This window comes from Stenella coeruleoalba, assembly GCF_951394435.1.
Source record: "Stenella coeruleoalba genome assembly, chromosome: 3".
Taxonomy (NCBI): domain Eukaryota; kingdom Metazoa; phylum Chordata; class Mammalia; order Artiodactyla; family Delphinidae; genus Stenella; species Stenella coeruleoalba.
Window position 1 is genome coordinate 9,380,704 of NC_137148.1, and position 18,213 is coordinate 9,398,916.

Sequence of the window (18,213 nt, forward strand, 5' to 3'; positions counted from 1 at the left end):
ACTGGTCCCATGCAGCGTCTACTTGAAAAACTATAACTATTGATTGAAGGACTTGAACAACTGAGTACCTCTTATGTGACAAGTGATTATAACTTCAGCCACAAACAGAGCTCCTTACTGACAAGTAACAGTCGAGGCTGTTAAATGGCTTTTCTGTCTTATGACAAAATACAGCGACACACTCAACACTATTTCCTACATAACTGTTAAAATCTGAAAAAATACAAACGTACTTTTGAAACAGATGGACTTGTCCATATTGCATGTTTAAAATGATGTGAAAAGAATAAGTTATCAAGACTTAAAATGGTAAGTCTGAAAGACTCCTGTGAGAGTCATTAACGATTACACAATGTCTGATCTTCACCAGAGGTGTCAAATTAGGGGCGGCTGAAAATTTCAGTTGATGCCATTCATTGTGGGTGTTCAGCACGGCCATTCCAGCCGCAGGATTCCAGAATAATTCTTCCAGTGTATTGGCAAAACATGGTGAGCTATACAGTTCAAACAGACTGTGATTGGCAATGTGCCAGGCTGACTCATTAGTATCACGGCATATTTAAGCTTGTGTATGTCTAGAAATAAAACCTATAAATATGTTAAAGGCAGAATCATAGCCTCGTAGGTTTTTTCATCTGTGTTTTCTCATGCGATCTCAAGTTAAAAGTTTGAATAATTTTTTGAGGAGGGCAAGTTTGCAAGCATTTTATAACTTAACTAGAGCCAACTGATATCCCTCCCTTTTCCAATTATTAAATCATCTCCAATTCCAAAAATTCTATTTTCAATAACATGTTTCTATTTTGTTCAAACCCGTCTAGAAGGCCATGGGAGTCTCAGTGCCTACCCTCATGACAGAATTGAGTGATAAATGGTGAGTTTAGTGGTAAGATCCAGAGCAATTCTTCTGGATTCATTTTAAGAGCAGTGAGAAGTAATAATCAAATTGAAGTGTAGGTGGCTGACAAGGTTATCTCCAGTTATAAAAACCTTGTTTTGATCCCCAAATTAGTCACTAAATATAAAAGAGATAAACCACATAAAATAGTGGATGAGACTGACTAAGCAGGAGAGTTATAACTGGGAAGATGCTTGACTCAAAGCAATTCCACACTTGTTACTAAATTCATAAATCCAGACTGCTAACACTGGGGAATAAAGATAAACAATGACATGAAATGAGTATCCCATAAAGAAATTTTCAGTCAGTTTAAAGCACAGATTTCAGATTATTTGTAATGAAAGGAATCTCCCATTAACAATAATCCAGATGGGAACAGACTGAACAGGACTATTTTCTGGATGGGCAATGTGGATATATACTGTTTCATAGATGGTTTCCACAAATGAGTTTTTAATTAGTTTCATCAAATAATTTTCTTTGACCACAGGACTGATAAAAGCATCTCTTCTCTTTAAGGTCCTGTAGGGATGCTCACACAGATGGAAGGAATTAATGTGACCACCTCCCACAGCTCTACTGTCTTACGATTCAGAGAAAACACTTTCGTCTTGGAATGTCCCATGAATATAGACAAATATATCAGAGAGTTTTTGTGGACTATGGTTTTACTGTGTGAGCATGTGTGTTTGCTTAAGAAAAGCATCAACATATTAAGTTCTTAATGCTCAAAACAGGTAAGCATTTCAATTAGAGATTCCAAAGGTCTACTGAAGCTATATAAAACAGAAAACCACGTGGCTTCCTGCCTATGTGGAAGAGCATTTTACCGTAAGTATTATAAGATATAATTCAAGCCATCCATCTACACTGCACAATTATTACACGAGTCCAGAGGGGCTTCTCTGTACTTGATATAGGAAAGTATTCAAATCCTAATCCTGAATTGTTCACTGAACCTATTTGGAGGTCTCAGGGTGCTTAAACAGAAGCCCTGAAACTTCACTTATTATGCAATGAAAATACCTTGAATTAAATGAGAGAATTTCCAAAAAGTCTTAAAGCGCCTCCTTCACAGCCTTTAATAATAGGAGAAAAATTATTCAGCGTTTAGATATAAAGGAATGGAGGGGTGTGGCCAGGAATGCAAAGTCAAGAAGTAGGCCCTTGATAACAAAAGGTTTACCCTTTTAATCTTACTTGATTACATTGAGGGACTTCCAGGAGGCAAAACTGAATTAAGGTGAGTGAATGTTTTTGTAAAATTGACAGCTCGCTGATATACTGACACTGTGGCTTGTGAAGATATGTTTTGGTTACACAGAGTAAGATACCATCGATTCTTAAATCAAACTGGGGACATTCCTGTTTCTGGCGGTGCCGCTCCTTTGACATGAGCCTTTTCTCTCTTTATTCCATTGGCATAAAAGCCCTCCTTCCTCACTGCCTCTATCCCCTCTGCCCCAGAAATTTCTATTCAGTCTTTAAGACTTGATTATTACTTCTTTTAGGAAATATTTTATGACAGCCCCTCCCTCAGTTTTAGATTGGAAAGTATGAGCACAGTGACTTGTTAAATTCAATAATTTGTCCCAAAGGCACAGCTGGTAAGGGAGGGTGCTGGCTGGACACTGATTTCTCTCTGACTCCGTCCCACTGTTTTCTCCCGCATCCTCCCTGACTTGCTAAGCAGAACTGAAGAGGCACAGAACAAAAGGATGTGGATCCATCATCAACACTTGGACTTGCAGCCGCAGAGGAACAGCTGCCACCAAATACCTTCATGAATCAGCGTCGTCTCTTCCGTACGGAAGGAACTTGCTAGTCACTAGACTGGACGCTGGATTGTCAAGCCTATCTTACTAACATCCCAGGACTCACCAAGTCATGAGTTATTTATCAAATCAAAATTATTAGTAAGATCAGCTTTCCTTGTGTGGGGGGAAACTGGAAGACTGGAAACTATCTGCTGTTTCTCTTGATTATCAGACACCAGAGTGCTTCCCAGTGACATTCAGTGGTGTTACCCATACCCAGGGGATGCTGGGCACACTTAGAACCGATTCTACCAATACCAATTCTCTGTGATAGGAAGTCACCGTCTGACTTACTTGTCTCCTTTGCTTTTGGAGATGCCGACCAACTTCTCGATGCCGCCAGCGTCCCGTAAGGCCTTGGCGTTCTCCATGTTCTTGGTGATCACCTCGTGCAGGGTGCAGCACACGGCTGTCACCGTGTCGTCCGACATGGCCTTGCTCGCCGCGTTGCTGCTGTTATTCCCGCCTGGAAGCCGATGGACCAGGTCTCGCATGGCGTATTTGCCTTTGGAAAAGAAAACGAAGGGAAGAGTTGAAATGTGGTCAAAACCGAGGAAGAGTGTGGAGGGAGAGGTGCAGACGGGGGTGAAAAAGAGAACACAAGAGGCCACGTTAATGCAGTGTTGTCTGTTCCCCGTCACTGATTATTCTTTATGGGGTAACCGTGGACACATACACAGAGAAAACGGTATTTCTTCACAGCAAATGTACGGACTTTTGGTACTGGATGGATGTGGGACTGACTCTTTGGACAAGTTATTTCATGCCTCTGAGCCTCAGCTTTTTAAATTGCGAAGCAAGAATAATGGTACCTCCCTTACAAGGCTGTTGCGAAGAAATGTGTGGGAAGCACTTAACACACAGTGATGACTCTGGACTCAGGACTCAGTAGAAGTTAGCAATCAGTGGGTTCCTGCTTGCTATTCACAGAAGTCAGGAAAACATAGGGTAATTCTAACATAACCTCAAGAATGCCTTGACGGGAGCTATGTTGGGACTTGTATTGTTTAACAAATAAGAGTCAAAACACAAAAATGTATGTATATATGACATCTGCATTCTGGTCCCTATAAAGCAAAGAGAAACATTTAAGGCGGGGAGAGAAACTTTACAAACAATATATAAAACTAGGTGTCCTTTGAACTAGGGTAACTGGAAGATCGATCTGTCTCTCTGATGGGATTTTATTGAATGGTTCTACCATATAACATTTACTAATTTGACATGTGTTACTTCCCGTGGAAAAAATAAGATAAAATGCAACTTTGCTTCCTTAATTCACTTTATCATTATTAATCATACTACTCCCCATGATAGAGGTACTTATAATGACATCTTTATGGAATACTTTTAGTTTACAAAGCCATTTAGGCATTACCAATAACCCTGCAAGACAATTAATTCATCCCACCTGCAGCTTGCAGTTCTGTTCCATTAACTGACTTCTGGAACTAAGTAGAGGAATGCCTGTAGCAAAGTTTCCTGTTCCTAAATTTTTCAGGTGAAATCGGCATGTGTCCAAAGTTAAATTCCTGTCTTGTCTCCCATCCCCCAATTAGACATATTTAGGCAGCTCCTAAAAGCCATTTAAGTATTTTTCCTCCTTATAGGTCTCTAAAGGATAACTTCTTTTGCTGTTTAATTCTCTGGCACGTGGTGCTTGGGGGGCAGGAAATGGAACCATGGAAGGAGGCAATGACATCTTAATTCCAGGCAGTAATAAATAAAACATAAGACTTCGTAATTTTGGTATCTGCTTTTATCCTATGTTTAGGTGGCTTATTTTAGCTTGGATGAAAAAAAAAAATGCTGATGTCTAAATTACCGAAATAGGAAAGTGTCTTCATTCACTTGACGACAGCTGAGAAGTGTCTGACAAAAATGGTTTGCCTGAAAACCCCCAAATGTAGCATATTTATTTTCCAATGACAGCACTTAAAACAGGTTGGAGAAGATCCCCTGTACACGATAGTCCTCTGAGCACCTGGCTTTACCTACTCATCATTAAATCACACTCAGCTCGGGCTACGAGTTTAGTTGAGCTCAGCAGGCTGGCGACTTTATCATTAACCCCGCACAAACCACTGTCAGACCAACTTGAATTCACAGAAGTGAGAAGATGGGCGCATTCTTTATCAGGGAAGTGATGGAGGAAGGAAGTAGCAAACTCTCTCAATCCTTGTGCATACAGGGGCATCCCCACTCCTGAATGAGCACAGAAGACTGGTTGTGTGGCCTTGCACATCATCAACATTGAAAGCAAAAATGAGGAGAGGGAGAGGATTAGGCTAGAGCATTTTTTTTTTAGTTTTTGTTATCATCATTTAAAAAATTACAGGTTTCCCTGGTGGCGCAGTGGTTGACAATCTGCCTGCCAATGCAGGGGACACGGGTTCGAGCCCTGGTCTGGGAAGATCCCACATGCCGCGGAGCAACTAGGCCCGTGAGCCACAACTACTGAGCCTGCGCGTCTGAAGCCTACGCTCCGCAACAAGAGAGGCCGTGATAGCGAGAGGCCTGTGCACCGCGATGAAGAGGGGCCCCCATTTGCCGCAACTAGAGAAAGCCCTCGCACAGAAACGAAGACCCGACACAGCCATAAATAAATAAATAAAAATTTAAAAATTACAACAGACTTGAAAGTGTGGTTTCATCTTACACAGCTTCCCAACCCGTGAGCCCTGAATGAGAAGCAAGGTGTCCGCATGATGTTCAAGGGGCAGGAGCCACCGCGTTCCCCAGAGCAGCCTCTTCGACTTGCCCCAGTGTGCTGGACGAATACTGTCGAATGTGCTCCCCAGTGTGGAAAACGGCAGGAGTCACTGCCATATATATATGGGCACAGGGACATCAAGAGCACCTGGGGCTCAGCAGTGCTTTGGGAGGCTATGAGGGTGCAGAGGAAGAGAGCAGAAGTGTACAGGCCTCATCCTGTGGATGAGCCTGCCAGGAAACAGAGGAGCTTCCTGTCTTAGAACGGGTGCAGCCAACCACTGCAGACTGAAGACCCCTCCCCCGCCTCTGCATTTAACTTCGGTTAAAAATAAGTAAATAATATGACACAGCCTAACATCACAGAGCGACTCATACTGATCATACCACCTAGCAGGTGACTAATATTTCAGGACAAGAGCAAGGAACTTGTGACTACAAAGACCTGGCCCTGAGGGGATCAGGAAAAGAAGAGCAGCCATGATGGAGAGTCCTCAGACAAGGCTTCGAGCCCAGTGAAACGGTGGTGGTAACGCAGGGGAAGAGGATTCAGAAATTTCTAGCGGGGATAATGAGGTGGGTAGCGGAAACCAAGTGAATTCAGAAACTTAATAATAATGGACAAGTTGGATTTCTATTTTATTTTTCCACACAAAAGAAAACATGCTCAGCAATTCCCTGGTGGTCCAGCGGTTAGGACTTGGTGCTTTCACTGCCCGGACCCGGGTTCAATCCCTGATCAGGGAACTTACATCCTACAAGCCGCACGGTACGGCCAAAAAAAAAAAAAACATGCACAACTAGTAAACATCATATGGGAGAGACAAACTGGTCATCAGGTTCAAAAGACACTTAGATTTGGGAAAACAAAGTGAATACCTTGCCACCATTGGGAACCAAGGTGCTTTCCATTATCCACTCTCACTGGCATCACATGTTACAAAAGAAAAGCATGTTGCTCCGAGATTCAGACAGATGCTCCCTGAGATGAAAACAAAACAAAAACAACTCCACCACCACCACCAACTAAAGGTCACTCTGTCTTGCTCAAATTCTCAACAGAAATGAATCCTCGGGCCATTTCTTTGAAGTTACTTAGTCTCTCATGAAAACAACTTTATCTTTGACATGTGTAATACTGATATGAGATGACTACTGGACATATGACAATTGTGTAAAAAAAAACTACTGTTCCTATCAGTGACAGACTAACTGTAACCTTGTAACTTTGCTACCCTTCCTGCCCTGTGTGTGGGCAGACGTGTTTGTAAATTACAATTAAAAACTATTTTCTCTTTATGTTTCTTTTTGGGGTCTTCCGTTCAGAGTGGGTGGGCATGTGGAGGCTTCTGGATGGACTCAGGGGACCTAACAAACTGTGTTGCCCTAGAGCGGTGCTCCTTGCTGAGCTCCTGTATACATAAGACCTGGTAGGAATTTCACGATGAGGTAACAGAGCTTTGCTCTCGCTGACTGTGCCTGTTTCTGTTTCTATTTCAGCACTCAGCCTATTCCTGGTATTGATTTGCGCACTACCCCTTGGTTTCTCCACTGGTGGGGGCAGTATTGAGTAGTGAGTGGTTTTATGGGCTAACCACCTGTGATCTTGAGTCCTTTCCTAAACCGATTGTATATCACTCTGGATTGTTCATATGGTCCTCTGTATAGCTGGTCTTTGTGATGCACTATGGTAAACTCAAATCTCTCAAACCAACGTTAGAGGAAAGAGGTTAAAAAAAAAAAATGTCAGCCGAGAACAGCCCTGGATCAGGAATACAACAACTCCTTTGTCTCTGAGGTCTTAGTGCATCTTTGGCTTCCCTGTTTCTGGAGATGCTAAAACTTACCTGTGAGTTTTTGTTGAGTTGCTCTAAACTAATTTTTTTTCTTCCATTTTTTATGGTGGCAAAATACACATAATAAAAATGTATCATCTTATCTACTTTTAAGTGTACAGTTCAGTGATATTGATTAAATTCATATTGTTGTGCAACCGTCACCACCACGTATCTCCAGAACTCTTTTCATCTTGCAAAACTACAATTCTATTAAACTCTACTAAACCATTAGACAATAACTCCCCACCCCCATCCAGTAACAACCAACGTGCTACTTTCCATCTCTATGATTTTGACAACTCTTAAGTATCTTATATAAGTGGACCCATACAGTGTGTCTTTATTTTGCTCAGCAATAATGTCTTCAAGCTTCATTCATATTGTAGAATATATCAGACTATCCCTTTTTTTTTTTTTAGTCTGGATAATACTCCCCTGTATGCATATACCACATTCTGCTTATCCATTCATCTGTTGGTGGACACTTGGGTTGCTTCCTTATTTCAGTTATTGTGAACGATGCTACTATGAACAGAGGTGTACAAATATCCTTTCTCTTTTGATTTATGTGTCTTTGGATCTAAAGTGAGTCTCTTGTAGATAGCATATAGTTGGATCATTTTTTTTTTCTTTCTTTCCATTCTGCCAATCTCTGACTTTCGATTGGAGAGTTTAACCCCTCTATATTTAAAATAATTATTGTAAGAAGGGACTTAACTTGTGTTATTTTGCTATTTGTTTTCTACATGCCTTGTAGCTTTTCTGGTCCCTTATTTCTTACACTACTCTCTCCTTTGTGTTTGATTCTGTTTGCAGTGAAATGTTTTAACCTCCTCATTTCCTTTTGTGTATATTCTGTAACTATTCTACTTGTGGTTACCATGTGGATTACATTTAATGTCCTAAAGTTATAACACTCCAATTTAAATTTATACCAGTTTAACTTCAATAATGTACAGAAACTCTGCTCGTTTATAGTTCCAGCCCCAACCCTTTCAATTATGGATATCACAAAACTACATCTCTGTATGTTGTGTCCAAAAACATAAAATGGTAACTTTTTTAACGCATCACTTTCTTAAAGTACGTAGAAAACAAAACATGGAGTTGTAAGCCAAAGGTACAATAATACTAGCTTTTAGACTAATAATTTTTAAAAATGCATTATTCTCTTGAATCATGTAAAAAACAAAAAAAGTGGAGTTACAAACTGTTTTTACAATAAGACTCGCTTTTATAATTACCCAGCGTTTTAAAGTCTTTGTCTAGCACTTCTGCCACTTACTCTTTCTCAGGGAAGTTTCTGTTGGTTCACTTTTTTCCTTGGAAAGGGCTATACTTCCCTGTTTCTTTGTATCCTCTGTGATTTTGTTGTTGTTGGAAACTGGACACTGCAATCTAACCACATAGCAACCCTGGAATTCAGATTCCTCCCCTTGTGCCAGTTTGCTGGGTTTTGTTTTTAATTGCTGTAGGATGTCTGTGTGCTGAGGTGTAAACTGAAGGTCTCTGCAGGTCTTTTCTGAACCTGTGCCTTTCCCTGGGCTTCCACGGTGACTTTCTAATTTCCCTCACGTACACATTTGCTTTTGAACGTCCTAATCTTTAATATCTGGCTCCCAAAAGGGGAAAAAGAGAACAATGAAGGGGGAGGGAAGGGCACCAGCTCTTTAAGTTCCCTGGAAGTCATTTCAGCTGGAGGGGGAGGGGTTTTCGACAACTGGGGGGCGTGTGCAACAACAGCTGCCTCTGTGTCTGCAACTCCATGATCAGTAGCAACAATCTGAACACAGAGTGCCCAATATTTGGAGGACGGATCCCTTATTGCCCACCCTAGCTCCCACCAACTGCATACAAGTTCCCCATGAACACGTGTATAGTTGCCTGCCAAGGGCTAGGTGTGAGAATGGGTAGCTGTTACTGTGCTAAGAGCTGAAGATGACCAAAATTAACCATAATTCACCGTCCAAGCTTTCCTCTAACAGGTGCAAGCCTTCATTAGACTCCAGAGTTCCGAAATAGTTACACTGGACAGATTCTGCCAGCGAGACTGCTGTGTGTGTGCGGGGGACAGATTCCTGGGTTTCCTACCCACCATCTTCCAGAATCTTCTCTCCACACTGAATTTACATTGCTCAGTGGTTGAAGATGTAAAAGTGAGGCACTGATTTCCTTGTGACTGTGTGTCTACGCGTAAATGTGAAAAGAGCCTTTCCCTCCTTTGCCAAAGGAAAGTTGTTAGCCCTTACCAAGGGTCAGCAGCACGGTGCTCTGTGGGTGGCCACAGCTCTTTCTGCAATGCGGCGAGCTCCTTTTTCTCTTTCCTTTCTCTTTTTGTCAATGTTTGGAGCTTAATGTTTCATAAAAATCTACCACTTTAAGGACATTTATAGGAACAGTTTATCACAAAAGGGGAGAAAACATATGCAAAAAATCTATATTTTAAGACTGGTTTATGTGGCTTTCCAACCAAAGAGGTGAGGCATTCAAGACGGTAGTATTTGGTTATTGAAAGAGTTTGAATGCTTGTTTACATGGGAAAGTTCTGAACAAAACAGCAATTACTTTCTGTCTTTAGGCATTAAGAACTTATATCTTGTGTCTCCTGACAGCTATTTTTATAAAAATTCATTTAATTAATTTTTTTATACAGCAGGTTCTTACTAGTTATCTATTTTATACATATTAGCGTATACATGTCAATCCCAATCTCCCAATTCATCACACCACCACCACCACCCCCGCTTCCCCCCTTGGTGTCCATACATTTGTTCTCTACATCTGTGTCTCTATTTCTGCCTTGCAAACCGGTTCATCTGTACCTTTTTTCTAGATTCCACATATATGTGTTAATATACGGTATTTGTTTTTCTCTTTCTGACTGACTTCATTCTGTATGACAGTCTCTAGGTCCATCCACGTCTCTACAAATGACCCAATTTCGTTCCTTTTTATGGCTGAGTAATATTCCATTGTATATATGTACCACATCTCCTTTACCCATTCGTCTGTCAATGGGCATTTAGGTGGCTTCCATGACCTGGCTATTGTAAATAGTGCTGCAACAAACATTGGGGTGCATGTGTCGTTTGGAATTATGGTTTTCTCTGGGTATATGCCTAGTAGTGGGATTGCTGGGTCATATGGTAGTTCTGTTTTTAGTGTTTTGAGGAACCTCCATACTGTTCTCCATAGTGGCTGTATCAATTTACATTCCTGCCAACAGTGCAAGACGGTTCCCTTTTCTCCACACCTTCTCCAGCATCTGTTGTTTGTAGATTTTCTGATGATGCCCATTCTAACTGGTGTGAGGTGATACCTCATTGTAGTTTTGATTTGCATTTGTCTAGTAATTAGTGATGTTGAGCAGCTTTTCATGTGCCTCCTGGCCATCTGTATGTCTTCTTTGGAGAAATGTCTATTTAGATCTTCTGCCCATTTTTTGATTGGGCTGTTTGTTTTTTTAATATTGAGCTGCACTGATAGCTCTTTTTGAAATTGCCTTCTCCAAATCTACACCCCAGAGTCAAACTAATAAAACTTTAAAAAAATGTCTTTTATATCTAAACTGTCCCTGGCATTTCCCTGACTGCTGCTGGGTAACATCAAAGAGTTTTCTTCATCACCTTATGAAATAAGGGATGCTAGAAATAATTAGGAATGTTTGGCATTCTGCAAGTTTTTGTTTGGTTTATTACTGTTGTAAGAGCTGTCCTGTTTATCAAGCCTTCAGTAAAAAAAAGACCTGGCAAATGAAAAAAGGAGAAACTCAACCTCCTTAGTGATGACAAGTCTTAGGATGATACTTCAGCAGTTATGAACATTTTGGTTCTGTTAGAAACATGCTCCCTTTCATGTTAAAGAATGGCACAGTAATGGTCAATAAAAGAAAGATTCCATTTTTAGGTTTAAAAGAGCCTTTTCAGTTGGTGGGAATCCTAAAACACTCTTTATGGAATAAATTAAAAGATCCTGGAGAGTTTTCATTACGCTCACTGTCCGTAATATACACTTACTGTAATGGTAGTCACTGACTAACTTCTCGCAAAACTAAACTTGTCTCAAGTTTGATATTGTTGTTTGTAATGAATAAATAATCAGAGCAATTCAGCCTTATCATCAACAGGTGGTTTCTGATTTTCTCCCACACTCTCCTAAAGACCCTGCCAGAACCACAGATCAATAGTTAGATCTGAAAAAAAAAAAAGGTCTGGGGCTTCCCTGGTGGTGCAGTGGTTGAGAATCTGCCTGCCAATGCAGGGGACACGGGTTCGAGTCCTGGTCTGGGAAGATCCCATATGCCACGGAGCAACTGGGCCCGTGAGCCACAACTACTGAGCCTATGCTCCGCAACAAGAGAGGCCGCGATAGTGAGAGGCCCGCGCACTGCGATGAAGAGTGGCCCCCGTTTGCCACAACTAGAGAAAGCCCTCGCACAGAAACGAAGACCCAACACAGCCATAAATAAATAAATAAATATAATCAAACTGATGAGTTCCAACCCTGGCTCAGCTGCCTGCTTGGCCTTGGAGAGTTTGCCTAGTGTCTAAAAATAATAGTAATAATAATTAGGTCTGTTGGAAGAAACATCAAAAGAGCCTGATCAGAGAACTCTAATGGGTACCGTTAACACTTGATACAATAGAAAATAGGCTCTTGGTTACAGACACTCCTGGAAAGCTGAAATCCTCAAAACAAATGAACATCTTTCAGACTACCAAGGGATTGAGTCAGGGTTCTAGAACTCATTCACTTTGAGAATCTGGACTTCAAACTAACCCAAGATCAAGAGAACAAGGATTAATTACTTCGAGTAAATGACACAAATTTAGTTGTGGTTCATGTTCTATTTTGAATTGGGCTTATTATAAAATCCTTCTTTCTACTTCCTCTTTCTTTAATGCTTGATTTAACAGGTTATGTGTATAAAAACTAGATTAAATGTTCTTTAAATGGAATCTTGTTCTAATTAATTCTTCAGAATTCAGAAAAAATCTCTTGAAAATTTGTAAAGTAGATAAGTTATCAGGAAAAGTTAATACTAATAATAATCCTTTTAGTATAACAACATATGTTGAGTGGTCCTGTCTGTACAGCTTAAAACAATAGTTAAATAATATAAAAATGCCTTGACTAGCCTGTTTACCTTCTTTGACCATAGGTTTTTATAGATTGAACTAGAATCTGTCCCCCTTTCTACTAGAACATAATTGAAAAAAATAAAATCTGTACCCATGACCATGCCAGAGATGTCACATATAAAGGCAAATATCATTTAATTAGGCATGACAAGGCCATTAAAAACAAGTAGATTTAATATGTGGGATTGAGGTCTACAGTATCCTCCTAGGACACTGGTTTGGCTCATGTATTGCTTAAGGAATCCTAGCCTACAGGCAGCACGGCCAGGAGTACTGAAAAGTTGGAGCTCAGAGAAATGGAATAATCCCTGAGTTACAGGTAGTGGAGGTGAAGACTGGCAGAAATGCCTCGGCCACTGCTGTGTCATTGATCCCAGTAGATGAGGTGAAAGGGAATAAGTTATTTCTGCTACATAAAGGAAACAAAATTACAGACCTAGGATCTACAAACAAACCAAAAGTTAACTCTCAAGATTTATTATCACATAGGTCTAGTTTTGATAACCAGGCACAGAGGTCTTTGTGAATGAATCCACACTGCTTGATACACCTACATCTGTACAACTGGTCAACCACCAAATCAGAAAACTGCTAAACCACAAACATCGGTGGTTAAATCTGCATTGTAGGGGCAGAACTTCAACATCGGAGGGATCAAGAAGGAAAACTGGTACCTTGTTCTGACTCCATCATGACTGTCTACACATCATGTGCTCATCACAATCCAGAATCAGGAAGACAGAACAAAACAAGAAACCAGCTCAGGGAAACAAATCCAAAACAGAGAAAGGAAAAGAAACACGGGATCGCCCTTCTATCCCTAATCCCAATTAAAGAATCTTTCAGTAATTCTCTAGCAGCTGCTGACTTTCGAATCAACTTCATCTCTGTTGTTTACAACGCTGATATGTGACGGACGGTATGATTATCTTGTGAGAAAACTGCTGTTTGTCCACCATGAATGGACTAAATGTGACCTTACAAACCATGGTAAATTTGTGCTTTTTTACTTTAAATGTGGAAGGCTGGTTTTTCTCAAGTCTGGATCCCTTGCAACAATTTGTTAGTAAAAATCCCTTTCTCTTGATGCTTTTGTCTGTATGCTTTTATTTCTCAGATTGGAAAATGGGTGTGACAACACTGACCCTCTGGTTTCATCACGCCGGCCCCTTTTTCCCAAAATGGGACCTGTTTGTCTCTACATCTGCCCCTTTGCTCCTGCCAGATTAGAATCAATATCTAATGAAATGCATTGATTTTTTTAAAAAAGTGAACCTTCTTTTATGTATCTGCTAGCTGCTTTAATTAACGATTTATCCAAATAGAAAGAGAGAGGAAAAGTCATAGTAAGAAGGGATCAGCTGGAGTCAAGGAATCAGTCAGTGGTTGCTGTGGGTAGAGCTTGAGACAAATTCTGGAAGAAACACTAAAGTTCCTTATGCTTTTTTCTAATAACTATGATTTGGAAAAAACAAGCACAGCCTTATAACACACATCAAAATCTATTTCACATGCCAAAATTGGTAAGCAGTTGGTCTGAGAAAATGATGCAATCAGTAACTCAACCCTCTGAATAGAAATAATGTCGAGTAAAGCAAATCTTATAGATTTGCGGTGTATGGTATGCATTTCTTTCAAGAGTTACCATCTCCAAATAAATAACCTACTCCATCTGTTTGGAAGACAAGAGGAATTGTATTTTTTAGCACCTTGAGATCTTATGCAGAGGATTTCACTGAATTAGGCTCTGAGAAATTCTCACATTGTTGAAATGTCAAGAAGTAAGGTAATGAGTAGAAATACGGACAAGAAGGTGCCTAAGATATGCATACATAATTTGTAGAAGAATCACTCTAAAAATAAAAACCACAGTTAATTAACAGGAGGTTTGCTGAAGCACCTTTTTGAACTAGAAATAAATTGATTTTTGAAAAATACTGAAAATGAGGCAAGTAACTGGTATAATACATTTTAACAAGATTTAAATAATTTGATTAAATATTAAGCATGATAGCAAAAAAATTATTACCTCAATTCATTGCCTCATTTTAAAAGCAGAAAGGAAGTAGAGGTGAAAATTTAAACACTGATTCTAGCTTCAGGGGAGAAACCTAGGAAGGCTTTTTATTTTTAGGTCAAGATTTCTGTCTAACAAAGATCCAAGAACTCTCCTAGGATGAAAATTTCAGACAATAGCGTGTCTGAGACAAGATGAGGTCAGTATTTCTGTAAGAAAAGCTTGTTTTCAGGAATAGAACCTCTGGCCTGATATTAGCACATTGGGATAAGAGTAATGCACTGATTAATGCAAGTAGCCTAATGAAGAATTCTAACATTGCATTCCCATGTTCTTGCTTTCTCAAATTGATCTACCCCTCTGCCACAATAAAAGAGTTTCAATAAAGGGCACAAAGGGCTACTACTCATAGATTACATTAGAGAGTGGTTTAATTTTTTCAAGAAAAGTCACATCTATTTCAGTTTCTACTTTGTATCTCCCTAGGGCTATAGAAAAGGCAGATACAATTTCCAATTTGTATAGAAGACAACTGCAGCCCAAAGAGATTAAATGATGTGTGTAAGGCTGCAGAGCTGACTGTATCCTGGCTTTGGTATCTTTCCATGAGTCTCTTGGCCAGAAACTCCTCTCTCCAACCAACCCTCCTCACTCCCTCCTCTGAACTTTTTTCACAGGTATAATCTGTACCACCTGTATGACACCTACCCTGTAACTCATTTTTTCAGTTGCTCTATAGACATTCACTGAAGTTTCCTCTAGTTAGCTTATATATGTAATTGATCTTTCCAACAATAATATAAACCAAGAACAGGATGACATCTAATAACCTTACATTTATTGATAAATGAATAAACAATTTACATCAGCTCTTTGACTACACAATGTAACCACAGGACTTTGATGGGAATTCATTCACATTTATCCTGCTGTTGTTACCTACCTCTGTGACAGATCCCTGGAACTCTAGTTCTACAGGATGCTGTATTCTAAAAAGGGTTTCATTGTAGCATATGTGTGGGAAATGCTGTGTCTGATGCTTAACTCAGAAATTTACAATGTATATTAGCAAAGTGAAGCCTCTTGCAGTTAGACAAAATGAAACCCTTTGGTGAATTTAGTTTAACCTAGAGTTTCCCAAATTTATCTGAAAAGAGAAACCTTCTTGTGCATGACACCCATTCCCTTCCCAGAGGACTGGGGGTCTGGGGAGGGGGGCTCGCTTGGGGTGGTCCTGATGAATAAGGGCAGCTACATTTCTGTTCCCGTTACTATGCTTATATGTCACCAAATACCCACAGATCCGTACCACCAAAGACACCTTAATTTCACAGCAACTTGATTTGATGTTGATAAAAATCAGAAATAAAAGAAATGCTCCGACTACACAAAAGGATGGCTGGTGAGAATGCATGGTAGTGTATGTTAAGCATTGTCTGATAGGAGCCACTCACTCTAAATACACTTTATTCCTAAATGCATTTTTCTTGTTCTGATTTCATACATTCACCCCCTACTCCCATACTTCGTTCACAGAGGACTTCATAAGCCAGAGAGATGAGTCTCACAGAAGAAAGAGTTATAATTATTTGCCTACAATTCCACTTTCCTCGTTAACCAATGAGCTGCTTATGGATGAATTCCCCGTGCAGGTTCTCAAATGAGAACATTCGTTGACTGAAATTCACTTACTTTTCTGTCCCAAGTTGATTTTCTTCCTAGTACCTACCAGCCAAGCCAAGCACTGGTTTCTACTAGGCAGTTCTCATTCTATTTATATTACTGAATTGAGCTTTGGATACCAGTGGGTCTTATCTGGCTTTGGGTGACTGCTTCCCCAGGGTCAAACCAGGGCATGAAAGATCCACCTTCACAGCTGAAATAAACTTCAGACTGCAGGTAACTCGAGGCATCAATCACTCTAACCTTCTAACACACATCATGGGACCCTAAAGTATATGCCAGGGACCTGCACTTGTTCCAGATCTTATAAGATCCTTGTCTCCTTATGCTTAGGAGATAATCTCCTTCCATGGGTATAAGATGATTTAGAGCAGCCCCTACCAACAACAGTAAAAATACCTTTTCTTTAAAAAAAAACTTCTCTTTATAGTAGCCTCTCTAAAGTCATTGCTGAACACAGCATGTGGCCCATTACGAGTCAGGTTTTATTGACTGCCTTTTTTCCTATGAATGAGACACATCACTGTTGCATATCTAGTAATTTTGGGTTGAAAATAAACAGTTTTAGCAACTCTGAAAAAAAAACACTTCTCTTTATTTGTCCTCACTTTGAGATAGATTTTTAACAAAATTTGTTTATAAAACTAAATGTCTAGGTCAAAGCTTAGTTTTTTTAGTTTCTGCCTGTATTTTAAAATTTTTTTCAGAATAAAGAAACGTGGCATATTTTATAGTTTTATAGTAGACAGAATTCCAATTTCAATTTTGGGTTCATTATTGGAACCCAAAGATAATGTTAAATTATTTTAATAAAAAGTGGTCATGTTTTAGATATTTCTCCAAATTCCCTAGCTAGTGAAAACAATCCTCCTATGAATGTAAAAATATATTGGGCTATACAATATTGCCCGTTTCTTTATTAATTAACCACAGTGGACGTTTTGTATGGAATTGCTGGCATTATTAATGTATCTAGAATTCCGGTGTTTATATTGTAGGCTTATGCTCCGTGTGTACAACTAAAACTTAAAGTATTTATACTTTGATGAGTTTAAAACTTTGGTGTGTTTGTGCTATACAACAACTATATATATCAACAACTATATATCAACAACTATATAATTATATATCAACAACTATATCAACAACTATATCAACAGCTATATCAACAACTATTATAATTATATGGACTCTCCATAAGGTGATAAATAGAAAAAAGATAAAGCATGAAGATAAACAATAAAAGAATAAAAGAGAATAAAGGCAGAAGCAAAAAATGAGCCTAGAGGACCAAACATAGACCAAAGATTATTTCCACTAATCCCACTCAATCAAAATGACTAAATATTAGATCTGGGACCAGCTGATGACAAATTTATTACAAGCAACACTTAATACTGCAAAACTCTAGGAAAAGGAAAAAAACTGGATAGTCCTTTGGCAATTTCTTTATTGTAATGGGATTTCACTTGTAGCAAAGGAGGAAGATACAGTGAATGGAAGAGATTGTAGGGAAGATTAAAAAAGGCAGGAAAATATTAGACACAGGGTTTCTGCAGATCAGTTGCCCTAAAGTCCAGCAAAGCGGCTGGTGTCTGAGTTTTCTTATCTAAGCAGCTGCAGTTTCTGAAAACTTGAAGTATGCATTCATCTTCAGAAATCTGATTTTCCTGGCTGTCTGCCCTCATGGCAGTGGGGTGTGGTGATGAGAGGGCCATTCCTGTGGTAAGGATGACTTTTTTAGCAGCGTCAACTTCTAGAACGGACACTGCAGGTTTTGCCCCGGCACTGTGTCAAGCTGATTTGTCGTGACTAAAAGGATCACCGAAGAGCCTGAACTCTGGTGTACAAACAACTTAATTATGATAATGCAGTGATTGTGGTCAGCACCGTCGAAACAAACCAAAACAATGCATGCAAACCCAAGCCAAGCACCAATCAGAAACAATGAGGAGTCTTCAAGTTACAGAAAAGCTTTTCTATGTACATCTTATAATCCAGTATGAACAGTCTCTGCTACCTTATTTTCAAAGTCAATAGAGACTTGGAGTATAGGCTTCCTAGAATGTATGGGCCATTAGCTTCTTTGAAGGAGTGAAGATTC

The 18,213-nt window shown here is 39.6% G+C and overlaps 1 protein-coding gene across 1 annotated transcript in view; it reads right to left on the minus strand.

The window, feature by feature from the left end:
* The window catches only part of CTNND2 (catenin delta 2), a 935,284-nt gene that overhangs the window by 51,768 nt on the left and 865,303 nt on the right, over positions 1–18,213 (minus strand). Inside the window, exon 18 of the mRNA XM_079915963.1 lies at positions 3,013–3,223. Within this exon, the coding sequence (XP_079772089.1) occupies positions 3,013–3,223 (211 nt within the window). The remainder of the gene's footprint in view (positions 1–3,012; positions 3,224–18,213) is intronic.